We start from the raw sequence: 27711 nt of genomic DNA on the forward strand, positions 1-27711 counted from the left end.
TATAGACTGTGCATTAATATCGTGGATGATGATTTTGTACGTTTATAAATGTTTATTTTGTATGCAAGCAAAAACTCAAGTTTCAGATAAACAGTTGAGTGGTGACTCCTACAATTAGTGCACACACAACACTACAGACACAAGCAATGGTGGAAAAGAAAATGCTTACAAATATTTTTATTGAAATGATCAAACAGTAGCTGTCTCTGTCCACAACATCTGTTCAATGGAGCAAATCAATTTCAAAATTAATGTACAGTATATTTGTCTGCTAATGTGAAAACAAAAACAAAAACAAAGAGTACCAAACGAAAATGTTTACTGGGCATCAGTCATAATAGTCCTGACAGTAGAGGGAGTACATCTTCATAATTAGCACTCGTCTTTTGATTATTTGACCTCAAAGTGAGCCTGATGGCACGGGGCCTTACAGATCATCTTTGAGTGATTGTATCAGGCAGCACAATGTCAATATTTATCCCTCACACAGTCAGGATTAGTGCTGCGTGCTATGATTCCCTTCCACACGATTGAGCACAGCACTAGATTAACCGTTTCATGGCTGATCTGATGTGATCCTCTCTGTCACTGGGATGTATATGTGTGTGTGTGCGTGTGCGTGGTCTGTGAATGCTCAGGCTGCTGGCCCACATACTGGTTCAACCTCTTGACACGAAAAATAGTGTTCAGCGAGTACTCAAATGACCACAACTTCACGACACTGTACTTGCTCATGCACAAATTAAAATCTTCACAGGCTAAACATGGATTTTTTTTTTTTTACTTTTTCAGTCTTGTGATATTATCCAATAATACAAAACATTACAAATAAACTAATAATATATGAGCTCATCCATCGATTGTGTGGAATAACTGTAAAAAGTTGCAAAACGGCATGCACTACAACAAGTCAACCAGAGGAGGCGCTGTTGCTTCGACACGCCAGTCAATCGAAGGTCAATTCTCTCATTTAATTAAATATATGACAAATGTTCATCCAGGGGCGGCACGGTAGTCGAGTGGTTAGCACGTCCGCTTCCCAGTTCTGAGGTCTCCGGTTCGAGTCCAGGCTCGGACCTTCCTGGGTGGACTTTGCATGTTCTCCCCGTGCCCGCGTGGGTCTTCTCCGGGTACTCCGGTCTCCTCCCACATTCCAAAGACATGCATGGCAGGTTAATTGGGCGCTCCGAATTGTCCCTAGGTGTGCGTGTGAGTGTGGATGGTTGTTCGTCTCTGTGTGCCCTGCGATTGGTTGGCAACCAGTCCAGGGTGTCCCCCGCCTACTGCCCAGAGCCAGCTGAGATAGGCGCCAGCAGCCCCCGTGACCCTTGTGAGGAATAAGCGGTCAAGAAAATGGATGGATGGATATTCATCCAGTGATAGAAATTCTAATTGTATTAGCTCAATAGTCTGTCTATGCGCAAACTCAAATATGTACCAAGTAAACACTTTGAGTGTTTTATTTAATTTCCTTTAAACGGACCTGATGTTTTTGTGGTCAACACAGCTCAGGTTACAAAGTGAGCAAAAACACGCAAACCAAACTTTCACATAAATCATGTCCATTCAGTGTAATTTAATGGGTCCAAGCTATTTTAAAAGGCAAATATTATGTCAGTCTGGTCCATAAAGTAGTCAGACATGAGTCAATAAAACAAAAGCAATACACTCCCGTTTTACGTAACTGGTGTACACCAGATCAGGTTTGACGGGTGGTTCAAAATGTCCACCAAAAATACTAACAATTGTAATGTCTACACATATAATTTTAATAATTAATTACGCTAATACAAAAAACAAACAAACCCTTCAACATGAATAAAAATGTACACTGGATTCCTTCATATTGAATACAGCATGAAAGGATATTGACAAGTCAAAGCAAACTTAAAACGTGATCCTGAATACTGCGTATCAACTAAAAATGCCCCAACTACTTCAAGATTTAAGGATGTGAAAGAATGGAATGTTGTACTTCCAGCAATTTTCTCCATCAGGCATCTGGGTCGACATTTTGGCCAATCAGTCGCGTGCTGTGTGGCGAGCTCTCCGCCTCTTCCTCCATCTGTGACATAAAGGTATGATGAGGAACTTAAAAAGGAAATGTGTGAGAAGACAAATAATTTACAGCACTTTATGGCCCTCAAACATCACGCACGCACGCACCTGTTGTTTGTAGTAGGTTTTTCCACAGGCCAGCAGGCCCCTGAGAGTCAGTCCTACAATGAAGCACCATACAGAAAGGCCACACTCCGTTGCTGCCAACACAGCACTGGGGAACCATATCGCCAGGGTGGTGTCCTAGATGTATTAAAAATAAAATGGGGACAATTCACAGGGTTTACATTTGGGATTGACAAAAAAAAACAAAAAAAACAACAACTAATATTACTACAGTCTCAGTCTTCTTTGTGTACTGTTTTATGTACTAGACTAAGTGCAATTTCTGGAGAAATTGCGTGGGAATGTTAAAAGCTGAATGCTAAAAGCTGATGCTAAGATTCGAATGCATGTGGAATGCTTATGCAGTAAATTAAGAGATAAATTATAAAATTATAACTTCTTGATTACTGGACAATGTGCTTTTACCAAATGTGGCACCGAGCAGTTTCAGACACCTGTTAATGATGATATTATATGTATAGAAGTGGGCGTGGAAAGTGATACTTGAAAAAGTTCAACGTCTGTCCCATTGAAAATGAATGGGGAAAAGTTGATATTAAACGTTAAATTGTGCAAATACTGTAAGTAATGTGGAGTCAGACGATATATACCCCGGGAGGCGTGAATTTCTGAAGCTTGTTGAAATTTGAACAATGTAAATTGGAAGTATTAAAAAGTGTGGAGAATAAAAATCACAATAACATATGCGGGAATGTTTCGGCATTCCCACAATTATACTGCCCCCTTGTGACCAAAGTGCACAAAATCAGAAGGAAGAGCACAAAGTCAAGCACATTGAAGATTGAAATTATGATGCGCATATAAAACCTGTATTACTAATATGGGGAAAAATAACAAAAACAAAGTAAAAACAAAAACAAATAAGCATTGAGGAGGAATCACATCAAAAGCTAATCCCAGAATTACAAAATAAACAAAAAAATAATGCATTTAGTCTCATTATTCTACAGTAAAATGTATACAATTATGTTAACCAATTCTGGGGAAAAATCCTACATTAAAGGACACTGTGTAGAAATGATTTTTCAATCTTCATCCATTCTACGAAAACAAAACAAAACACTATTAATTTCAGTAATATGCAAAAAAAAGTATGTTATATCACATCAATGTATATTTTTTAAATATAATTGTAGGTCTTGTAATTGCTAATTGTATTACATAGGTCGTGCCGGACCTTACAGGAGGCTGACATGTTTTGTCGCCATCTTTCTGCTACCGTTAGTAGAGGCACCGTGCTGAAAATGCATGAGCTTCGAACATAGGTCATTAGCATTCTATCAGTTCGCCACTCGATGGCAAAAAAATAAAAATATATATACACAGCTGTTTCTTTCTTTTAACACAAATATTAAAGGACTCCTGAGAATGTCCAGTAAATGTTCGTTGTACCTGATTAAAGAATGAAGCGGGTCGCATGGACACCTGGTCTAAAAGTTATCCGTTCTTCTCGTCTTAATACATTGAAAAAGAGATTCGCGACTCACGTAAATGCGCGTGGTGTCGAACGGGCATTGCGCGCTGACGGGAGAGCGAGCGTTGGCCGGCACCACCGTGTCGTTACACCCTCGCATCAGGCCCTGACCGTTATGTGCCACTGTCACGCCAATGGCCAGGAGGAGGCCGGCGCAGCACGCCGCCGAGAGAAGGGCGTTCATGAACGAGGCTAGCAGAAGTCCAATGTGCTGGAAAGTGGAAACGCACAGACGCAACATCTTAAAACGTGTGATAAGGGCTGGCAAAACAATGAAGGCTGCAATTCAAGGTCTGACCAGCTTAAACACGCGAAGGTTCTTCGACACCACAATGGCGATGATCCCAGTGGCAATGCTCTGAAATATGGACGTCAGCAGAACACAGACAATTGAGTAAATGTCTTTTATTACATTTTCAAACAATACACTCGAACTTACCAGCAGACCCGAAGTGACAGAAATGATGTTAGCTGCTGTGTATTCTGTGGTGATTTCTTGGCTGGGTTTGGAAATGTGTCGCAGGACGCTGCCATGGACGATAGCGCCGAGAATGAAGTTAATGTGGCCCACCAGGATGAGCGCTAAGCCCTTTTTCATCAATCTCCTCGGCCCCTTTTCCTTATCTGCAAAAAACAACACAGGCCAAATGCTAAACAGACTTAAAGTGCACATTTGGATTTAATAGAAAAATATTGATCTTTTATTTTTTGTCTCTCTTTTTTGTTTATTAATGACGCCATGTACTGTATCTTAAAGAGTAAATAAATACTCACAGGATACATTAGCTACAACTATTGGGTGACTAATCATATCAAGCATCTTTTTTTTCTTCTTTTTTTTTTAAATTACAGCAATACTATAAATGTTGCTAAAAGAAGTTATGAACATTAGCCATGTGTATCTGACTGAGTATAACAATTTCTGTTTACAACTGGGTTAATGGTGCTATTCTCAGAATATATTTTTATATAAAGGAGGACAAATATAAGAAACCCAAATGGATGTATTAATGCCATAAACGAGCCAGTCACAAGTGAAAATTAATTTAATATACATTGACTGGCAATGAGTTGAGGTTGTAGATGAAAACGTTCAGGATTTTGCTGGAGAATTGGCGCAAACTAATACAAAAAAAAATAAAATAAAAAACAAAAACGGTATTATCCATCCATCCATCCATTTTCTTTTAACTGCTGATTCCTCACAAGGGTTAAAAAGAGAAACTTTACACGTGAATAGATTCAAAATGAATTTTAATAACATTAAAATAGTCAATAATACTTTAAAAAGATATTAGTGTAGTTTGCAGTGGGGAATTTAAAACAACTGCACTGTAGGCCGAAGGGAAGAAATTATGCACAGTGCAGTATTTCCAAGTTGTGAAAAACTATAAACAATACACAACAAATACATCAATTAGATTTGAAGAGATGAGTGACTCACCTACATCTCCTCTTCGAAAGTAGGCCAATTATTTTACATGAATCCACATGTTAATTCCGCATTACAAATGAGTGCTAATGAGATGTGAAGGTTTCACCACAACAATGAAGCTTATTTGTTTTTACAGCCTTTGTCGTCTCATCGACTCCCTGAGGGGGGACTGCTTTTTTTTTTTTTTTTTTTTTTTTAATCGGAGGACTTTCATGTCTGATCATGTGCCTTTGAGTTTCTGTAGTAGTAGAAACGGCAGAATGAATGAGTGCACGCCTTATAGATAGTATAATCCACGATATAACGTTTTATTGACCGACATTGTTATTTCGTCGCATTGGGCCTGCTCGTTAACGCGGGCAAAATATATCCAAACCGTCCAAAGCAATAATGACACACAGTACGTTCAACTTTACAATAACTCACCAAAAGTACACATATCTCCTTCTCGGTCAGGTGTTTTTCTTTGGATACTAAAAAGATAATGGACCGACGACCTTATTTTCGAGAAACTTTTCCGACCAGCTTCTTCCCACTGATAGTTGCATCTACTTCCGGCATGACGTCACAGACCCCACCTGACGCTTACCTGCCGAAACAAAACTTGCCTGGACACAAAATTAATAAGTACACTTACACGCAGTTGTGTATAACTGCATTACATCATGGCGCAATAAAAACGGCTGTGATAGACTACGGCGAGTTCCGTCTTACATACAAATTTTGAAATTTGGACGACGTTGCCGCCGTAGAAATTGAACTCTGTCGTAAATCGAGGTTCCCTTGTAATGTTGAAAACAGAATGCATAGACATATCAGTTGACAGCATTTGTTTTCGCAATATAATTTATTTATATCAAAATATGCGACTATTGTACAGTTGCAGCAAATAGAACAATTTAACAAGCTTTTCACACATTTATTTGAAAGAGCTGTCAGAATTTGCACATTCTGTCAAGATACACTCATTAGAAAAAACCCCCAAAACAAAATACTGACATTCTTGTTATAAACAAAACCCAAATACAACCTTTGGAAGGGAAAAAAAACAGTTGAACACCATCAATACACACTGAGAGATTACTGTGATAAAGTCTATTGATGTAGCGTACTCTTTAGTTTCTCCTGGCTTCATCAATTTGAGCACTTGCACCTACAATGGAACCTCTAAAAACTAATTACAATTTAATCAACATTTTCTGGGGAATATGTCTCATTTGCAGGTGGATTCATCTCAGTAAGAATCTTAAAGACCAACACCACTAGTACAGTATATTTCACTTTTTTTTCTTTTGGCTTTGTAGGTTTGAATTTCAACAAGTCACCACCGAAGGGTACCATTGGTGACTGGAAACTGATGTGCGATGCTGGAAAGTGCTTCACCTATTGGTGTCCGGGTTTACATAAGGATATTGCTAGTAATAAAAGATTGGAATGTACATTGGAAAGGAACTCTCGAAGGCAACGATGACGTAACCGAACCCTCGCCACCTGACTCATCAATGGCTTTGTGCAAAATAGCCACGTGGTTGTTTTTTCGGTATTTGCCCAAGCTGCTCAGCACAATATGGCTAATTCAGTAAGTCAAGAATGGTAATACAAACAACAAAATATACATCGTGTCTCAAAGTGAACGGAGACTACATATATTACAGTTCTGTTTCAACTACTGTACAATTGACAATGTAACAGATTTGATAACTGATCCCAATTGGAAAAAAATGTTTACAAATCGTAAAAATTGTAAGTGATTAAGAGAATGGAATGTTACTTTTTTTTTTTTTAAGATCTTGTCTGGTTTCTGTGTTCTTGATGCCTGTCATGTGACTGTGCCGACGCGGAGATTGCAGGGCTCAAAATCAAGAAAATTTCAAAGGTAACAAATGAATCAAATTGTCATTCAACTATAGTGAAATGAAAATGAAGGCTGAAGGCAATAAAGTTTGCGAAATTGCTTAGATAATGACCATGCGTACTGTGTGAATGAGGAACACATTTTGTACTGAATATCTGTAACGTAAATACAATGCGTGTAACTCTCCTGAAAACGGATGCATGTTGGGAAAAAAACCTTTAACGACAGTACATGGCAGCTGCTTTCAGTATAAAAAGTAAAAGATAAAAACAAGGAAAAAGACAAAAGCAGCAAAGTGAGATGAGAGATTTTTAAAGTGGAGCGACATATAAAAACAAAGAGCAAGAGAAAAACAGTAACACTTGAATTCACAGCCCCTCACAGTAACAGTTTACAAATACTCTGCACGATTGTCAGCACACATACGTCAAACAGAAACGTGCTCTTGTTCCAAAGGCTCGCTAAACAACTAAGCGTTCAACCATTAACGTTTGTTGCTTTTCCCACACTGTTGTTGTGAGACTAACACTTTAAATTGAACCTGACAGGATGGTCAAAGAATGCGCTGTTGTGCAAAAAGACCAATGAGAATCAATCAACGGGGTGGATCATGTGAATTGACGACATGGGGAAGGCACGGCCTAGCTTATTTGGTATCATTTAAATGCACTTATGAAGTTCAACCCTGATGTAACAGAAACGTACGCTTTTTTTGTTTTGGTCACATTCAATTTCAAGAATCCAGCACGAGTGTTTTTGAATGGGAAAATGTAACAGATTTGTTGTGGAGCACCTGGTACTAGTTAAGAGCTTGACTGAAGCTTTCTTGAAGGAGTGAGACTATTTTGTTTTGGTCCATCTGCGGAGAGAGCACAGAAAACTTAATACATGATGACACATGAATCAAGTATAAAATTATGGGGGAAATTATGTTTAGCCACATTAAGATGTGAGATGTGGACTGTCGATTATAAAATGATGATTTTATTCCTGTCATGTGACTCACAAAATGGCTTCTTAGTTCTTGAAAATGATAATCCCATGAAAATATGTTGGGGTTTTTTTGGTCACAATGATCTACCTTTTCCCTCAATAAAATACATTTACATTTACATCCTGCTGAAAAGTAGTTATTTTGGTACGTAACTTCCTTGCCTACAAATGTCTACCAATGCAACCGAACGTATTGTTTACTGCTCTACTATGGAGAAATATGAACCTAAAGTCCCTCCACTCTTGCACACTCAGCTGCGTGAACAATACATTAGTGTGGGTGGGAAAGTGGGCCAAAGTGTACATATATGCAACAGCAATTTTTCATCAGGTTCTTCAAGTGGAACACACTCGAGGGCATGCAGCAAGTCAGCAGTCTTCCTCACAGTACCACCCACATAGTCAGTCTAACTAAAAATAAAAAAATAAAAAAAGAAATACAAATACAATAGACACACCTCACAGATGAAGCCCAATTGCACCAATTCTCCAGCCAAATCTTGAACATTTTCATCTGCAAACCAAAGTCGTAAAGATGTTACATGCATTTCACACAACTTATAATATGTAGCTCAAAAAATCCTGCTCAGGTGTCACCTCAATGTGCATCTTAGAAGCAAACTATTACACACAATTATAATGCATTACCACTATCCAGAATAAGTAAGTGTTTCTTAAAACTTGATATTCTCCTGACTACCAGGAAAAAAAACATTGCCCAATCATGTTTATTTTGATATTCCCCAATCTTTGTGAAGTAACTGTAATACTGCAAAATAACATTGTGAAAAAAAAAGTTTTTATTTTTAAGCTATGATGTGTCCACTACAGAGGACATTTTTAAAAAACTTAAATGCAAGGTTCAAATACAGTTAAAATAATTCAAACAATAATTTAATGTGTTCTTAAGAGTCTTATAGAAAACATGCTAACATTTAAAGCCTAAATTTGTTCAATAAAAAGTGTTACACACTTTTCTTCGTCCCTATAAAGTGCTTGCACTTAGGGAAGCCATTTTCTTTTATGGTGTAGCAAAGCCCCACCCCTGCAGATTTGGTATCACCAGAAAGCTCTGAATGTCCTCTATAGAGCACAAAAGGAGTTAATTCAATCGTATGCACTTGGTGGGAGATACTCTGGTTTAAAAAGGTCCACTACAGAAGACAAATTTGAATTGCTTGTAGTCAGGAAGATAAAGATATATTTTTAAGAACACGTGATAGGTCTGCAGTGCATTTATACACACAGAAATGGAAAAGGATCAATTAGTTTGTCAACAAGGCAGCCTGGCATTCTCAATATGGGTTCAAACCAGCAAAAACCACTCGGCTCTGCCTCTGCGTGCACACGCAGTGTGAGAAAGGAAGAGCGTGCGAGTAAAAAGCAGAGGAGATTAAGTGTCCAAGTGTGTCAGTGATACACAGCAAACTGCAAAGCGGTGAAGAGACGGACAGATTTTGAGACAAGAGGTGACAGCTGTCAGCAGCAGTCTCCTCTCGAGGGCCGGCTCCTCACACACTTGTAACGTTACACGTCACACATACCTGCGTGTGCAAGTACATTTATTATTCTGTCATTTCTATTCCGTTTGCAACCAGCGGGTCACATATGTAAATGTGTGTGTACGAATTAAAATAGTTGCTTTTAGCTTAATCTAATGTTCTAAACAGATGTGTTCAATTTGGGCTTTTAAAAGATTAAAAAGACTAAGATCAAGAAGAGAAAAAATAATAATTCCGACATGCAATCTGCTGAAAAGTAAAGTGCGAGATTGTAGGAGGCAGCCTCTGCTGAAAATAGTTAGCACGCTCTGTCAGGCATCTCACGCTCACTTTCACACATGCCTCGGTGCACACATATGGACACATCCTCAATATTAACACTGTGAGGAAAAAAAAAAACGTGACAGCACAATTTTAATAGGAAATGATGTCATAACCACCAAATGCTGTCCAAGCTCTTCTTTGCTTTGTGTTAAATGTACTTTTCATGTGTTTATGTGTTCGAGGTGTAAGGCTTACGAGGTAACATGTCACAGCTTAGATGTCTGTTCAGCTTGTCCTCCAGCTTCAGCAGCAACGTCAGCTAAACAATCAGGAACAGTTCCAAGTATTACATTTTGAAATCATATTTTTGTACGGAGAGGAAAACAACCTAAAAATAACGCATTACCAAATTGTTACATGTTCTATAATTAAAAAGGGTAAATAGGCTTACATGATATTTGGGTCCCTCTTCAACGAGTTCAACATTGCACTGCATATGGATGAGCTGAAAGAGAGTCAGAAAGCTGAATTCATTTCCTTCTAATATAATAGGCACTTTCACACCCCTATCCAGAAATATGCACGGCGTCACACACACCCGCCGTGTTTCCAGCTCCGCAGGCTCAGGCGTGGGGGACTTGACCAAGGGAACGACAACGGGAGATTTAACATTCTGCTGTTGGGGCTGCTTCGGCGAGGAAAGGCCAAAGGCCGTTAGGGGATAAATCCCGTTTCTGATAGAGGGAGATGAAGACAGAAATTGGCTTTCAGAGGCTTTGACAATGCAGAAGAACGAAAACACAGTAACGTAGGCACCTCGCGCCTCATGCTCAACTTGTAAGCTGCAATATAAAAGAATAGTGGCATAAGGAAGGAAAATTAAATGAACTGAGTGCAGGTCAACGAGGCTTGTTAATGCATAAAGAAGTGAGAGCACCATTTGAGGATAACAAAGGGGAAATGAAACAGACCACTTCTGCCCCCAAGTGGAGAAATGGGACAGGGCCATCTTTTGTGAGCAGATGATTGAATAAGACAACCTTATGAAACCTACACATTATCATAAACACAACTTTTTTTTTTTCATTCTTACCGAACATCCTCCAAGAATTTATCAAGTTCCAAGGCTGGAAATTGTGAGAGTCTAGAGGAAAAACATTTGAAATATTAACTGCCATTAAAAAGCCAACTCAATGTCATTATTCTCATAGCCAATAACAAAGATGGCGAAGTGATGTCCTTACTTGAGCTGAACATCATCTTTCCTGTCAGCGATAATGAGATTAGGGTCCAAGTTTTTGGTTATTTCCTCCAGGGCGTTCTCTGGGATCATGTCTGGATGGACAATTACAAGCCATCAACAATCAATTTGCGGTTTCCACAAAACATCTGCTATTTAATGGGGCCTCACATTGATGGCTAACAATACAGTGAGCAGCAAGCAGCTTCAGTAGTGGCACTTCAAACAGAGCCGGGTTAAAGAGCAGCTCTCGGGCGGTGGGCCTCGTACACGGGTCACAGTCCAGGCACTTCTGAAGGAGCTCCTAAAAAGTGCATGACACAAAAACTTTTGTGTAAATGTCACGAAGGTTTGGCATGGTAGATGCCAAGACGCCAAACTATCCAGACCAACTCTTAATGCTAAACTGAAACTAAAAATCCATCCATCCACTCATTTTCTAGTGTTTGTCCTCATCAGTGTCGCATATAGACAAACAACTGATGTACATTCACACAATTTTCGGCCTCACCCTCTGTAGCGGGTCCTCCAGCAGCTGTATGGCAGTGTTGACGGCATCCTCCGACACATACGAAGACTCTCCGTTTCCTTGGATCTCCAAAAGAGCCATCTGTAACGCATGCATTCGTATATTAACATCTTGCGCTGGCCTTGAGCACGCCTCATTTCTTATTCCGTTTGTGGGTTACTTCAGCACCTCGAGGGCGCACATGCCGAATGAGTAGATGTCTACAGCTGTGCCCACGTCGGCGACAGCTGCAACGAGACGAGGACGAAGACAATAAGAGGCAAAAATGTCCACCACAAGTAAAGTATTAGCAGGAGATAGTGGTATTGTCAGGACATTGTCACAGAGAGAGTAAATTAAATAATATGGTTATAATTTGGGGCAGCAGTAGCTCATCTGGAAGAACTTGGGCTTGCTTTCACTGTGGACAAAATGTAAAATGGCAACTAGTTGTTAGTGAGTTTCCTGTCGATGTGGCCTTGAGCAAGGCACCAATCCAACCACACCACCATTAAGAGGGATCCAGTATTGTTTATGTGCTGCTTTTCCTCTGACATCTTTTTTTTGTTGCAACCCTTCATGTACGTGACCTGATTCTCTGCGTGTTGTGCAACACAAATATAAGGCAGATGATTACAACGTGTAAATAAAACAACTACTGTACATTTAAATCTTCCTCTGGCACCCTCTGGTGGTGGAGTTGAGCAGAACATAACATAACATCCCACATAGTGCTCAATAGAAAAGATCTGGGATTTTTCTACCTTTGCCTTTTCTACAGAACCCAGTTGTGCACTGCAATAGCTATAAAGGCCACTGTATTTTTTTCTCTATCCCTAATTGTGTGAACAATCATATAATCTGGTCTGATTTGTTCCTCATTCAGTGTTGGTGCCACAGACTCGTTGTGCAGTTAAGCCTTCTCTTCTTACCTCCATATTCCGGGGCAAAGAAATGCAAGTTCTTCTGCTCCTCGGGGCATGTCTTCACATGGTTGTTGATGGTGTCTGGAGCAACTGTTGAACAAAATGGATTAATAAATAAATGAAATAATAAATAAAAGTTGAGGATCAATGGCAAATTTCATTTGGTTAGGTAGAAAAAAGCACAAACAGTAGTAGTAGTTTGGTCTTGGTGTTTTGTGTACCCAGATTAAAATAGATTTTCTAACCATATTATACAATTACGCAATGACAATCAATGCACCGGATTGTTATGCAACAAATGAAAACTATGCGCATCTTGTTTTCCCCTTTTGAAATACCTGATCCAATCTTGATGAGCCCGTTGTGCTGGATGAAGATGGTGTCGCAGGTCAGGTTGCCGTGGATGATGGGGGGGTCACATGAGTGGAGATAACTGCGGGACAGCAAACAACGACGACTCGTGTACATTATGTGCTTCTTTGTGCATGTGACCATGAGAGTGGAGGAGCATGAGACCAACCAAAGAGCTGACAGGATCTGCGTGCACCATCTCTTCCAAGCCTGTCCAGAAGCACACAGCATCATCAAAAAGACTTGTTTTGACAAACGATGGTTTGTATCTACTGTGCATAAAATCACACACTAAATCTGAAATTAATCACTTTAACCCAAAAGAATGTATGCATCTCAAATGTTTTTAAAAATTACATGTCCGTCCGACACATACACAGGCCCGCATAGCAATTGACAAGTGTAATTGTGTGACTTTGTAAGGAAGTGCTGCCTCCACCAGGGAAAATTAAATCCACACTGTCTTGTAAGGGCCAGCAGTTGCTTTTTTTTTTTTTGATTTGTGCAGCCAGCCCTTAGTCGTCATGGTAACAAAATCCATACTCAGCATTGGTCCGTATAAGATGAGTGTGCTTGCGTGACAAAAGCCTCTCAAATGGGCAAAGAATTAGGGTGTGTAACGTGTTCTATAATTCTTGATCCTTGGGGTATTCGGATGAAAACATCTCACAGACACGCTATTAAAAACACATGGGAGCTGTTTTAAATTGTGGGGAAAAACAAAATATGTCTCATTTCAAATCACTACCTTGTGTATATTTAACATAATGGGTGTAAATATGTCTGTGTTTGCACTGGGACCCCTCAGGTCTTCTCTGGCACAGATTAAAATCATATCCCAAAACTGCTCTCCATCCCACACTTTGCATTTCAATTCGTGAATTCCTGAGGTGCACCAAACAATTTTAAACACAGTCTGCGCCCAAAGTTCCACACACTAATATCCTCAATGTTCAACTATTTTATCTACGTTATACCTCCTGAATTCTTGCATTATTTCATTTGATAGCACAATTCTACAGTCAAGTTATTACCTTTTCGTTCATGGCCTTGTGATTCTTTTTGGTCTTCTTCAGAAACTGCTTCAAACTTCCTGACGACATGTACTCAGTAATGAAAATCACCTATGAGAGGATGATATGCTTGTTTGAATATTCAATAAAGAATACCTTTAAGTATCCACACTGTATTTACCTATCCGTGAAGACACTGGAATGTGCATTCAGTTAACTCACCCGGGCCCGGTTCTCCTTAGTGTCAATCCAGTATTTGTGGAACTTGACAATATTTGCATGCTCCAAATGCATCAGGTTATCAAAAACAGCCTTCACTTTCTCCTGCACAGCATTCAAATGTGAAGTTTTTAAACAAATTCACAAATAACAGTCTTGAATCTACCCATGGTAGCCAGGTATCCATTAGTCGTGAAATGAGGCCTGACCTCCAGCAGCTTGAAGTTCTTCCTCTCCGAGAACATGACTTCATTCCACACCACCTCCACCCCTTCCTCGGTATCCATGGCCAAGTATGCCGTGTCTATCCCAGGAACATTTCTCTGATTCACCTGAAAAATAATTCAATCACAAGATTCTATTTTAAATGCATGATAACGGCAACCATAACGACAATACATTAACTAAAATGTTTTATTTTGTTGAATAATCGGTCAATTCATTTTCATTATAACTGCATGAATTGGAAATAATACAATTAGCTACCTGTCTGTCCATCCTTCCGAGTGCCTTACCTCCTCTCTTCGCTTCTGCCAACGGCCACAGGGACTCTCCTCCAGGATGTCAGACTCGTCTTCACTTTCATCCTCCTCCTCAGTGGTGGTGGAGGCAGGGGGCTGTGTGGGGGCCCCACTTTGTACCTGCTGAGCATTACATGATATATGCCCCGCCGCCGTGGACTCGGCTTTGTTGTCCTCTGCAGGCGGGGGTCCTTTCCCCTCTGCCTCCGCAATCATGGTGCCACTTTTCCAGGCTGGACTGTCCTCCTCTCCGCTCCTGCTACCGAGCTGCGTGAGTGACGACGGGCCTCGTTCTTCTGAGTTACTCACACGTCCATCTTCTCAGAAGGCCTGCCTTTCGATTCTCGGAGGCTGCAAACGCATGACAGCTAAGTTGAAATGGGAGGAGTTCATAAAGACAATAACACTCAGCATTGATACTTCTCTCTTCTCTGGACGTCCTTTTAAAACTCGTTGCGAGAAAAAGAACGAGCTTTACTCAAACACCCAGTTCACTTATAAAACGTACGCACTTTCCAGTCCATTTAATTTGCCTTAAGTTTCTTGTTATCATTAACAATCAGCGTTTAAGACGTTGTCTCGCACTTTTCGCTAACTTTCACGGCTAACTAGCTAAGAAAAGGTAAATAAACAGCGCGCTAGCATGACATTAGTACGCCGTGAAAGAAGTAGTTTACCGTGTAGCCCAAAGTCGACGCCACGTTAAGAAGTGCCGCGTTACATGTTGGTAGAAAGAGCGGTGAAAAAAAGTAGCAAAAATTGGAAAGTTTAGCGACTTCGTCAGGAAATTTGCTGTTAGTTTTCAAGTCTCCTGTGGCAGGAGTGGGAGGGGCAGGACAGCTCTTGAGGAGCACCTCTTTGCGCAAAACGACGCAATGTGACTTCACTGGCTCGACCAACGCAGGAAATCACAATTTCAGCGGGTTAGAACTTTGATTTGACCATTATAAATAATTTCATAAACATCCGTGACAGTCAGCCTAGTGGTTGTGTAACACAGATCTCGTGGGTTTTTTGTTTTAAATAGTAGGTCATCGTTGTGATACACGTTAGACATGTTCAAGCCAAACTAGTAATAAACTATATTTTAAACACATTTGTATCCACATTAACAACGTATACATAAACAAACAAACAAACAAATAAATAAATAAATAAATAAATAAATAGAATACTTTGAAGTCTAGTCAAGATGGTGCACCTCTCGTACCACTTGGTTTGACTAGGAAGAAAAGTGATTGCTCGGTTGTTTAGTGCCAACACTTGATTTTTATAACATACAGATGGGCTAGGTTATTCGTAGATGACGTTAAAAAAAACTTAATTATGTATGTTAATTTAAGCAGTTCACTTCAATATTAAAATAGTCATTGGTTCACATTTTTCATTTTGTTATTTATAATGAATTCTATACGGTTTAAAATCTGTACTTGTATACAACTGTTTATTTACTAAAATGTTTTAGTACCGCAAGATTTGCAATAATGAAATTAACAAGAGTGTAATGAGATAAATGGGTAAAAATATTGTACACATTTTGAACTGGCCAAAATTATGCAACAAATGTTAAAGGACTTGACTGATGTTAATGTCCGGTGTATTCTTGGCGTACGTCAATCAATAAAAATCCATATTTAGTCGTACGGTACAATACATTTTAGAAAACACGACAGCTCTGGCACGCGGAAGTCACTTCAGACGAAAGCGGAAGTAGGTGCGTGGTGACTCTCTCTGTCGGTATTCAACGCGCCGTTGTACTCTCGACACAGCTGGTTCACGTTGCAGCGCAAGATGTTATTTACGATGAACACGAGAACCTGGCAGTGATGAGAACGCGCCCGTGGACAAGGGTGACCTACGCTGTTACCATTTTGGATTTTAAAAGCCCACTGCGTTTGTTGGGAGAGAAAAACAAAGGTGGTCCACATTACGATCGCGCGCATTAGGGGTGTTTTCATGGAGCGACGGAGGGTGTCAGGCTGCAGGGTCTGGACACCAGCTGAGCTAACGGGAGAGGCGACCGATCTTAGCGTGATATTAGCATGCTAGTTGATGTGATGAAACGCTGACGCTGATCTACTTTGAACCGCTCGCTGCCGGGCTCACATCATGGCGACCAGCGGCAGCGACCTGACGACGGGGATGGGGGAAATCATCCAGCTGAACGTGGGTGGGACGCGGTAAGTTCCGTTTCCGTGGACACGATGGGGTAATTTGAGAAACTGGAGTGTAAAATGAGATGTGCATATAAAAGTGCTCTTCTTCTTGGACTACGTTCATGCATGCATGCAAATGTCATCCTGCATTAGCCATCACAACACTGCTTTTTCATATTAATAGTAACGTAGTTGTGTCTTTTGTGTTGTAGGTTCAGCACCTCCAGGCAAACCCTCATGTGGATCCCTGACTCTTTCTTCTCGAGGTACGAAATATTCAATTGTCATCATTATTCTTTTGGAAATGAGACGGGAATAAGAGATTCGGGGTTATCCGAGGACAAGTAGATGACGTCACCACACACTCCCACAAAAACAGTCAAGAGATTGTATTTTTGCAGAGAAGTGGACATGTTCCATTATCTCATCGTTGTCCACGCTTTATGCGTCACTTTTGGCTCCAGTTGCTCTCTGGTTTGGAAATGAATGCAAAATAGTAATCGGTTACACCTATATATGATTTAGATCTATCAAATGCAACGTAAACACTTGTTTTCCTCCCAAGATTACGGCTTGATGCTTCCATCAACATGCGTATTTTATTGGAGGTGATGGCAGAACACGAAGCTCCTCAACAAAAATAAACAAAAAATGACATCATTGAAGTTTTTGAATGTTTGGCATAGTTGTACTATCTTGTCTTGTTATATCTGAGACCAGATGGAAGTGAACTGCAGTGGAACAACAACACACAAGAAAAAAAACATGAAACTGCTTTTAAATAAATGTCTTTTTAGTCAAATTGAGCACCAGGGTTTTACATGTGCTCATTTTCCAGTAGTGCTACATTTGGAATATTCATCACCATTCTGGTTGTCAGTTTTGAAGATATTTGTAACAATGCAGGTGTACGTACATGGATCCATGCTTTTATGTTGACTCATTGTGTCTGTTGCAGTTTGCTGAGTGGAAGAATATCCACTCTTCGGGATGAAACTGGAGCCGTAAGTACAGAACGAAGGACAAATCATTTTTCTTATGACTTAGAATCCACACTGCTCGATTATTAAAATGTCCTTTTGTTTTAAATTGTGTCAAAAAATGCATAATAGTGCGTGCTTTGTTTTAAATGACAACTATAACATTTCAGGCAAGTCTACTGTATTATTCCTAATAATGTCTTTTTGTCCTCGTCTAGATATTTATTGACAGAGACCCCACAGCCTTTGCACCAATTTTAAATTTCCTCCGAACCAAAGAACTGGACCTGCGGTAAGAAGCCATTCAAACATTATGCTCTGATGTCATCAGTGTCACACAGGAAAAAACAATAAATCTACTTGTATATTTCTTGATAGCGGCGTCAACATCAGCGTTCTGCGACATGAAGCTGAATTCTACGGCATAACTCCCTTAGGCAAGTTCCAGAAAAATGGGAAAGTAACTCGCATGTTATTATTTATTGTGTGCCTTCAGCCAATATTTCTCATCATTTGTCAGAACGTGGACAGCGACTGCAATAGAATTTGATTTATAATAAGTGAAGTTAGCACTCCCAGAGGAACTGTTTGATTGTTTTACTTCCTGTTTCACTGTTGGAACTTCCTGTCATTGTCATTGCACTTGAATAGAAGAGGTTAGTTACCTTTGTGGTCACTAATAAAGGAGCGTGTGTGCAGTATATGAAAGCAATAAAATAAAAAGGAGGTTCACCATTTTGAATTACTACTTAAAAGAAAGAAGCTTTTATTAAAACAATAAATATTTTTTGTGTTTAGTGCGGCGCCTTCTGCTATGTGAAGAACTGGACCGCTCGTCATGTGGCAGCGTTCTCTTCCATGGTTACCTTCCGCCGCCAGGTAAAACCCACTTGAGTCCGTATGTGAGAACGTAAACATGACCGATCCATATTGTTGCTTCAGCTATCCCTGGCCGCAAGTCAAGCTCCACCTCGTCCTGTGACGAGCGTCCGGGTCCCAGTGGAGCGGAGGGATTCAGCTACGTCGGTGCCCCTCCTCACCCTCCCCTCCCCTGCTCACCAGAATTAGATGACGCTCATAAACTTGGTGAGTGACGAGAAGAAGGTGCGCTTGTGTACGTGCGTGATGTCATTGGCTCACGGTCCGTTTCCTGTTCAGGACCAGACCCTCGCAAGGTGCTGATCATTGCAGGACACCACAACTGGATTGTAGCGGCGTATGCACACTTTGTCATCTGCTACAGGTAATTCTGCCAAAGACACTTTTTGGAACGTCACACCTGTTAAAAGTCTCAAACACGGACGACATGTTCCCGACAGGATAAAGGAATCTACCGGCTGGCAGCAGGTGTTCTCGTCTCCCTGCCTTGACTGGACCATTGAACGCATCGCACTGAACGCCAAGGTGGTGGGCGGCCCGCACGGAGACAAGGACAAGATGGTGGCAGCCGCCTCCGAAAGCAGCATCATCCTCTGGAGCATCCAAGATGGAGGCAGCGGCAACGAGATAGGTCAACGAGGGCACAACATGAAAATGGAAGATGCTTGATCGGTTTTATTAAAATACTCACTTTGTATTTGATCTGCTCCCACCAGGCGTGTTCAGCCTCGGTGTGCCTGTGGATGATCTCTTCTTCATCGGAAACCAGCTGGTGGCGACGAGCCACACTGGGAAGGTCGGAGTGTGGAATGCTGTGACGCAGCACTGGCAGGTCTTTGTGTAATCTTCACTAACTTGAATGTGTCCTGGATGGATAATGATATTTGCACTAATGTACTTTATTTGAAACACAATTGTGTACAAAAATCATGGTCCTGCAACACCACATATTTTTATTTATTTATTTTAAACCAAGCTACTAATTGTTTCCGCCTCAATTTCTTTATTTAAATCTTGCTTAAACTGCAACTGGTTTGATCAGGGGTCCGCAACCTGCGGCTCTGGAGCAACATGTCTCTTTAGTCACTCCCCTGTGGCTTCCTTTGGATCACTAAACAAATTAGTAGAAACTTGTGTTTTTTTAATTTTTTGATTTAATTAATTAATTAATTTATTTATTTTATGTATGTTTTTAGATAAAGTATTCTTCAAATGAATGAATGCTTTTGATAAGAAAAAAAACCCAAGAATTAAATAGTCCAAAAATGTCAAGAGTCCAAATTTTTTAGTTGTCAGAAAAAGCTGAAAAAGTTTTTAAAAATTACCTAAAAATGTCCAAAAATAAGTGACCATAAAATGTCCCAAAAGGAATAGGTAAAGCAGAAAATTACCATAAAATGTCCATGAAATTGCCAAAAAATTTCAGAAAATTGAATTTAAAAAAAAGGCAGAAAATAAATGTTCAAAAAGTAACCTAAAAAAAGACCAAAAACAAAAGAAAGACAGAAAATTACTATAAAATATTTTTGGAATTGCCATTAAAAAAAAGAAGAAAATATGACATTATTATTATTATTATTATTAAGAAGGCAGAAAACATTAAAAAAAAGTTATCATAAAATGTCCAAAAAATTGCCAAAATGTCAGAAAATTGCTAGCAAAAAAGGCAGAAAAAATGTCCTAAAAATGACCATATGTCCATAAAATTGTCAAAAATTGAACTCTGACACAAAGGCATAAAAGTCTGAAAATGTATGAAAAATCACACACACACACAAAGGGGGGGTGGTTGGGATGTCAAAGTATTGGCTGCTGCATAATTTTGTGTTATGGTGCAGCTCTAAGTAACTCTTGGGCCCTCAGTACGTTAGGCTAACACGAACACAGTTTCCTTCATAAGAAACGTTTTTGCGGCTCCAGGTACATTTTTTTTGTTGTTATTTATTTGGCCTAAAATGGCTCTTTTGACAGGCTGACATTTTGCTTTCTTTTACTTGTGATATGTAATGACAAAGTTTCTAATTATATTATGTTCCTGCTTTTTTTTAATGTATGTTCCAGGTTCAAGATGTTGTTCCCATCACCAGCTGCGACACAGCCGGCTCCTTCCTGTTACTGGGCTGCAACAATGGCTCCATCTACTATATTGGTAAACACACAAGTTTGTTTGACAAGTCGCCAAAATATTATCTTTTGAACTGTAGTACACATGCATTCATTTTTTCTGTTCTTGTCAGACATGCAAAAGTTTCCACTGAGGATGAAAGACAACGATCTCCTGGTGACGGAGCTTTATCACGATCCCTCAAATGATGCCATCACCGCGCTGTCTGTCTACCTCACGCCTAAAACCAGTCAGTAATAAAAGATTACACTTATGAGAAATGGAACAATAGGCAATTTAGGAGTTTGTTCTTGAAAGTGCCGACTTCCAAGGTCAAGTTAATGGAAATTTTTAGTTACAGAAGAAATGCACAGAGGCTGCGAACTGTGCAACCGTAGATATATAAACTAAATGCAATGCCTTATGAATGTATTAGCCTCCCTTGAACTTTTTGACCTTTGGCCACATTACAAGCTTCATACATAAATATATAAAATTTGATTTTTTATTTAATTTTTTTATGAGGAGTCAAAAAGTTGGATACTATCAAAGTGGAAAATGTATACAATATTGTAAAAAAAAAAATTTTTTTTTAAACAAATACAAAACTGCAAAGTAGGGCGTGTCAAATTATTCACCCCCTTTTCTCTCAGTGCAGCCAACTAACTCTAGAAGTTCCTTGACGATTTCTGAATGATCCATTGTTGACCAAAATTACTTTATTAATCCCTTTAAGAACATTAATGTGCAATGACAGGAAGATAATTTAGCTTAGTAATTGAAAATAAATTTTTGTTGTTGTTGACATTTGGCTTACTTTTCCCAGGTGTGAGCGGGAACTGGATCGAGATCGCTTACGGGACCAGCAGCGGTGCAGTGCGAGTCATCGTGCAGCATCCTGAGACGGTCGGTTCGGGCCCGCAGCTCTTCCAGACTTTCACTGTGCACAGGAGCCCCGTGACCAAAATCATGTTGTCTGAGAAGCACCTGGTCTCAGGTGAGGTGGGCGGATCAGAGAGAATAAAGAAGGTGCAGATGACGCTTGTTTCATCCTCTCTTGTTCATTCTCCTCTGGCGTCAGTATGCGCCGACAACAACCACGTTCGCACGTGGACGGTGACCCGCTTCCGAGGGATGATTTCCACCCAGCCGGGCTCCACGCCTTTGGCCTCCTTCAAAATACTTTCCCTGGAGGAAACGGAGAGCCACGGCAGCTACTGTTCAGGGAACGATATCGGTGAGAAGAACCGTCCTGGTTGTTGAAAGGCTGATCTCCTCAAGTTGACGCGTTGTGCTCTCAGGCCCGTTTGGAGAGCGAGATGATCAGCAGGTGTTCATCCAGAAGGTCGTCCCCATCACCAACAAGCTCTTTGTGAGGCTCTCGTCCACTGGGAAAAGGTACGTCGATATACATGATTTTTGTGCATCCAGACATCCATATAATACGACAAAGAAGAGTACTATTCAAAAAATAGAGTAGAAATTAGGGCTGTTTGATTAATATTTAATTTATTTTATATATATCTTTCGTGGCCTCGCTGTTTTGCAGATTTTTACAGCGTTTTTTTTTTGTTTTTTTTTACAGCGTGCTTTTTGGTTTGTTCATTTTTTTGGTCTGTGTGGCCATATCTCTCAAAGCCTATGTCTGACCAGGGACATCTGCGGATTCGTCTCAACGAGACCTTTCCAACGGTGTCTGTCCCGTCCCTCAATGACATTGCATTTCGGAGATAGAAAATATATACTGTGCAATAAGTAAATTAAAAAAACAAGACACTTCTAATGGAAAAAAATGACTGTAAACTAAAAAAAAAATGATGACTAAAAAAGCATTCACAATAAACTAAAAATGATACCAAAACGAAAAAACATATATAATAAATGAAAAAATCTATATAAATATAAATATATATAAATAAATATATACCCTGCTGTATAATAAATTGAAAAAAAACAAACATACTTTTAATGGAAAAATTGAATGTAAATGAAAAAAGAACAAAAATACCAAATATGAAATACCAAAATGAAAAAACATAACCGGATTTAATTAATTAATTGATTTATTTATTAATGAACGCGGATTTCCATTATTGCGGGACTTTTTTTTTTTTTTAACACATTTTTGGAACGTAACACCCGCGATAAACGAGGGAACACCGTAATGTCATTTTTATTTGCTTGGTCTATTAGTGGTGGGGGAAAAAAAACCGATTAATTATCTGGTAACTGCATCGCCGTGGGAAACTCTTGCAACAAAATCCTTCTACACAGTTCACACACAAGATAATCACTCAGAATGGCCTTTTTACAGACATCTGATAACTTTATACCGCCTTGTTCGCCTTCAGCTTTTGAACCTGAACTGTTTGTGTCGTAGAATCTGTGAAGTGCAGTCAGTGGACGGAACCACCATCTCTTGCTTCATGGTGCGGGAGTGCGAGGGTTCGAGCCGGATGGGCTCGCGACCGCGCCGCTATCTGTTCACCGGTCACGGCAACGGCAGCATCCAATTGTGGGACCTGACCACCGCCATGGACACCGCCAACAAAGCAGAGGAGAAGAAGAAGGAAGGCAAGTGTCATGTCATTCTGTGGCGGATTATTTCGGGTCACGTTGCTATGACGTCACATTATTTATGTGGATCAGCTGTATGGTAGAAACAGAGTGCAATGGAACCTGAACTGAAAACTGTTGCGTAGATGTCGGCGGTCCCACAGAGGAGGAACTTCTGCAGCTTTTGGACCAGTGTGACCTGAGCACGTCCCGCTGCGCCACGCCAAACATCAGCCCCGCCCCCTCGGTGCTGCACCACACACGTCTCAGAGAATCTTGCTCAAGGTAAAGAGAGCACCAAGAGGAAAGCTGCTGCTTGACAAAACCGACGCAGCATCACCGGTGTCTCTGTCCTCCCGTCAGTGTGCAGTTACAGGCTCAGGAAGCCATTATTCCTGAGAACCAGGTGACCTACGGAGCTGTGCGGCCCTACAGGGAGAGCCCCCTGCTGGCCCGTGCCAGAAGAACAGAGTCCTTCCACAGCAACAGGTGATAAAGCAACTACCATGTTGATTTAAGAGGGTATCAGACCCATGCTGTTTTTGCTCAAATTCATTTGATTGATCAATATTTAATGACATCCAAACCTTGATAATGTATTTACTTGGGTGCAGCTCAATAAATTATGACTATTTTTTTCTGTAGTTCAATCAAAGAAGTAAAAATCGTATCATGCAGTTTCACTACATAGATGAATATTTCTGCATTTTATCCCTTATAATTTTGATGACTATAACATATAGCTAATGAAAACATCAATAATTTACAATATTATGAGAAAAACTAGCAATGATTTTTTTTTTAAAGCACTATAAAGTATAATCCATATACCCTTTAAATATATGAATTGGGTAGAAGTGGGCATGGGCCGATATTAGATACTGATGGTATGATAACCATAAGCAAAAATATTGCGGCATCACGGTATTAATATTACAGCTATGCAATTACATTTTTTCTTTAAATATTTGGGTCAACAAAACCACATTTTCCCCCCATTGAACACAATCTATTATTTATAAATAAAATATAGTTTAGTAGATAAGAAATGTGTCATTTATGTTGAAATAAATGTTAACATTCATCTTCTGTTTTAATTCTTCGTAGTAAGTCACAGTGTCCCATCACTGGTGAGTTATTGCGTGAGTCTTGCTCCTTCCCTAAGACGTGGCTTATTTACTCAATTTTGCAAGCAGCCAATCATATTTTGTCCTGCTTAGAAGTCTGCGCCAAATAAATAAATAAATAAAAAAATAAAAAATAGAAGAGCTCATTACTGGTGAGAAGCCAGTATTCATGAAACTTAAGTGGTCTTCTGAAAAGTATGAGGTATTTTCTTGCACGTTTAATAAATTCTTATAAGAGTGTTTCGAAAATAAATGATCTTTTCTACCTTTTTCGAAAATGAGATGCACTTCTTTGTATTTTTAATGTGATCTACATATTAGTTACAATTGTCAACATACAGTGGCTTCCTCCCATATGCCAAATATCTGTAAAGTTCGAGACTTAAATCCATAATTCCATATCGGCGTGAATACGTCAGTGGTCTAAATGTGCTGTATGATTACCTTGAACAGGATAAGCAGTATGGAAATGGATGGATGCACAACACATTAAAAACATATATGATTATTTTCAAGTGAACTCAATCCAAATGGTCCTACCGCCATCTTTGTCCACAGAGACTTCCAGAACTTCACCCTGACTCGAGGCATCCTGGACAGCACGGATCCGAGCTCCAGTCAGCCCGCGGATGTCCGTCGTTCGCTCTGCGATTTTGGGTCCGAGGAGAGCGAGAGGCGGCTGTCTGCCATGGAGCTGTGGACCTGCCGCAGCAACAACGCAAACGCCTCGACCGCTCCGGGCAAGACGAGCCAGGAATCTCCGCGGCAGCCCCCGGACAGCCCCGTCCCCGGGGGAGGCGACGTCAGACGGAAGGTGCACCCGCAGCCCGATGAGGGGGACGCCACGGGAACTTCTGGAGACGGAGCGAAGGTGGAGGCAGGTGCGAAAAAGAGGGGCGTGCTGGAGGTGGGCTTTCTGGGGAGGAAGAGGGCGCCCCCGGTACCTCTCCTCTCCTCGGGGTCCGACGGCGGCGGCAGCGACTCCTCCGCCAACGCTTCTCCGTCCCCCACCAAACTGACGTCCTGCACGTCGCCGCGGCACAGGAAGCTCGCTGCCGAGTCGTCCAATCAGGACAGCAGCCTGTGACTGAGTGACAGGTGGCCGGGTTTACGTTGCCTGGTTCAGGTCATTTAAAAATGAATTGAAGGCCGGCTCTTATTCGCACTTAAATCAAATGAGCCAGCTTAACACTAAGTCATTTTTCATAATTGTATTATTTATATGTGATGACTGAATTGGGCACTTGGGCCTGCAGTGTAAATCCAACAACGTAAGTCAATGGTGGTGACGCTCGATGATTGATGTTATGGAAACATCACAAACTGGAGTCAAATGGTACAAGAAATCCCCATTCTAGGTGAATACATAAAATATACGTCGTATATATATATACATATGTATGTACATATGTATATAACAGTAATTTCCTCACAGCATGATTACTGACAGTATAACAAAAAAAATCCTCGTGTTTTACATTGACAGTCGCAAAGGTGTGTCAGTTGTCAAGATGCACATCAGCAATGCGCAAACAAAGACGAGATGGTCACATAGTGACAAGATACACGAGGTGTCTGCTTCCTGCGTCTTCTCGTCTGCATTCACCACTTTGTTTTCTCATGCTTCATTGCATTGAAAGGCACATACAGTACATTGAATGCACGTGCTAAGCATGTATCATAAAAAAAAAGAAAAAAAGAAATACAGCCAAAAGTAAATAAAGTATATTGTGACTCACAAGTTGATAAAACATTTTAGAAAAATTGAACACTTTAAAAATGTTCGCTACCTTTTAAATACTGATGCATTATTTTAACTAAGTTTTTTTTTTTTTAAACGTTTTGCCACAGTGGTGCCTGCCTGTGCAAGATTACACAAATTATTTATATTTTTACAATTTCACAAGGATCCTACACTACATCACTTTATCATGTTTGTCTCATCTCGTGTGTGCCTTATTCAACTTGTTTTGACGCTAATCAGCCTCCTTTAAAAAGACAGTAAGGCGTCACATCACAGAATGACATCAGCATGAGGCGGATAACTTGAAATAATAGTGATCAATTTCAACCATCGGTGTTGTAAATAGTCGATTATAACTGGAAAATCGTGACAACGCTGAGCTGTACGTTTGTTAATCGTCACTAGTTAGCTGCATGTGATTCGTAAAGATGATGCAACTCGTATGTCACGTTACATGAAGCCTTGCATCGTACTGGAAAACAGACAAAAGGTGCATTCAAAGAAATTGTCATACTTAAAAAAAACAAAAAAAACAATCAATCCTACTATGATGGATTTATATCTGTGATGTTTTGTCATCTGTATTGTTGACAATTATATAATATACACACAATATATAACTGATATTATTGGACCTGACTGCATTTGCACTATGAACGCACATACTGTTATTTTATATACAAGTATATAAATAAATACATGTATTAATGTCTTAACATTTAAGTTGATTTGTGGTTGTGTTTACATGCAAAAATATGTGTGTTACGATAATAAATAATTGCTCTCGAAATGTATTGGAATAGCATTTCCAGTTGCCTACAGCTGTGTCACCTAAGTGGACATTTTGGACACTCCAATAAAGAATTATAATGCAGTCAAGTTGTTTGTTCATTGGTTAAGATGGTCTATTTTCTGCTGGGCCCAACTTTAAAACAGTTGTATGTCATTTTTGGGACATTTGCCATGTGACTAAAACAGACAGAGCTTTTAGAGATTACATTATTGTTGGCCTAATAGCAAAACTGCTTCTTTATTTCTAACTTATTGTTAGATATACAAATAACACCAAGGCATCGGCTAAAAAAGCTTGTTCTCGTTTTCAAAGACATTCAAAATTGACTAACATTATTGAATTAAAAGAAAATATGTCAGGGTTAGTGCAATCACAGGTGAAGTTAGTACTTGGTCACAATTTCAGGGATTAGTGTTATATGGGAGAACATACATTACTTACTTACTTACATTTTAGAGGCATCAAATACAAGAGTTAAGTCTGAAAAAAATAGTTCATTTAATTAAAACAAATATAATTTCAACATACATTATTATAAACAAAAATCTGAATTATAATATTTAAATTTTAAAATGTATCTGGCTTACCTTTGGAAGGAACTAAAACAGGGTCAATCATAAAAAGTAATGAAAATAAAATATTCAATTAAATATATGGTAATACTGGACAACATAATGTAATAGAAATAAATTTAAATTATAATGCATCATAATGAAATCTGTTGTAATAATAAATGAAATACAGATACAGTATATGAATATATTTCTAAGATAGGTCATATTTAAAGCTTTAGCCACATTGTCACCCATGTCAAAGTTCAGATCCGTACAGTACTCTGTTCGTGTCACTACTATTATAAAAACAAAACAAAACAAAACAAAACAAAT

General features: G+C 39.7%; 3 protein-coding genes across 4 annotated transcripts; 1 reads left to right on the top strand and 2 right to left on the bottom strand.

The window, feature by feature from the left end:
- Nucleotides 1–162: 162 nt before the first annotated feature.
- krtcap3 (keratinocyte associated protein 3) lies at nucleotides 163–5702 on the bottom strand. The gene is made up of 6 exons (XM_077519898.1): nucleotides 5520–5702; nucleotides 4098–4282; nucleotides 3957–4016; nucleotides 3672–3869; nucleotides 2167–2301; nucleotides 163–2065 (listed from the first exon to the last, which is right to left on the bottom strand). The coding sequence occupies exons 1-6, from the start codon at nucleotides 5530–5532 to the stop codon at nucleotides 1994–1996; spliced, it is 663 nt and encodes a 220-aa protein (XP_077376024.1). The 5' UTR covers nucleotides 5533–5702; the 3' UTR covers nucleotides 163–1993.
- A 219-nt stretch (nucleotides 5703–5921) lies between these two features.
- On the bottom strand, nucleotides 5922–16538 carry LOC144017910 (nuclear receptor-binding protein-like). Of its 2 annotated transcripts, XM_077519897.1 has the most exons (18): nucleotides 15163–16533; nucleotides 14480–14836; nucleotides 14174–14296; nucleotides 13968–14069; nucleotides 13767–13856; nucleotides 12902–12942; nucleotides 12720–12814; nucleotides 12388–12471; nucleotides 11645–11703; nucleotides 11459–11557; nucleotides 11119–11251; nucleotides 10952–11042; nucleotides 10801–10851; nucleotides 10306–10441; nucleotides 10159–10212; nucleotides 9963–10026; nucleotides 8400–8455; nucleotides 5922–7807 (listed from the first exon to the last, which is right to left on the bottom strand). In XM_077519897.1, exons 2-18 carry the CDS (start codon nucleotides 14699–14701, stop codon nucleotides 7748–7750), a joined length of 1560 nt encoding a protein of 519 aa, XP_077376023.1. In that variant the 5' UTR covers nucleotides 14702–14836; nucleotides 15163–16533; the 3' UTR covers nucleotides 5922–7747. The 2 variants fall into 2 exon arrangements, with proteins under 2 accessions (XP_077376023.1, XP_077376021.1); XM_077519895.1 differs by having other exon boundaries at nucleotides 10159–10441; nucleotides 15163–16538.
- kctd3 (potassium channel tetramerization domain containing 3) lies at nucleotides 16177–26905 on the top strand. The gene is made up of 19 exons (XM_077519893.1): nucleotides 16177–16665; nucleotides 16854–16907; nucleotides 17600–17645; nucleotides 17840–17913; nucleotides 18000–18058; nucleotides 18420–18500; nucleotides 18564–18707; nucleotides 18780–18864; nucleotides 18941–19131; nucleotides 19217–19332; nucleotides 20562–20649; nucleotides 20738–20854; nucleotides 21431–21601; nucleotides 21686–21841; nucleotides 21906–22002; nucleotides 22985–23178; nucleotides 23307–23445; nucleotides 23524–23649; nucleotides 24846–26905. Exons 1-19 carry the CDS (start codon nucleotides 16595–16597, stop codon nucleotides 25372–25374), a joined length of 2538 nt encoding a protein of 845 aa, XP_077376019.1. The 5' UTR covers nucleotides 16177–16594; the 3' UTR covers nucleotides 25375–26905.
- Nucleotides 26906–27711: the final 806 nt, after the last annotated feature.

The sequence above is a fragment of the Festucalex cinctus genome, chromosome 4 (genome assembly GCF_051991245.1).
Source record: "Festucalex cinctus isolate MCC-2025b chromosome 4, RoL_Fcin_1.0, whole genome shotgun sequence".
Lineage (NCBI taxonomy): Eukaryota > Metazoa > Chordata > Actinopteri > Syngnathiformes > Syngnathidae > Festucalex > Festucalex cinctus.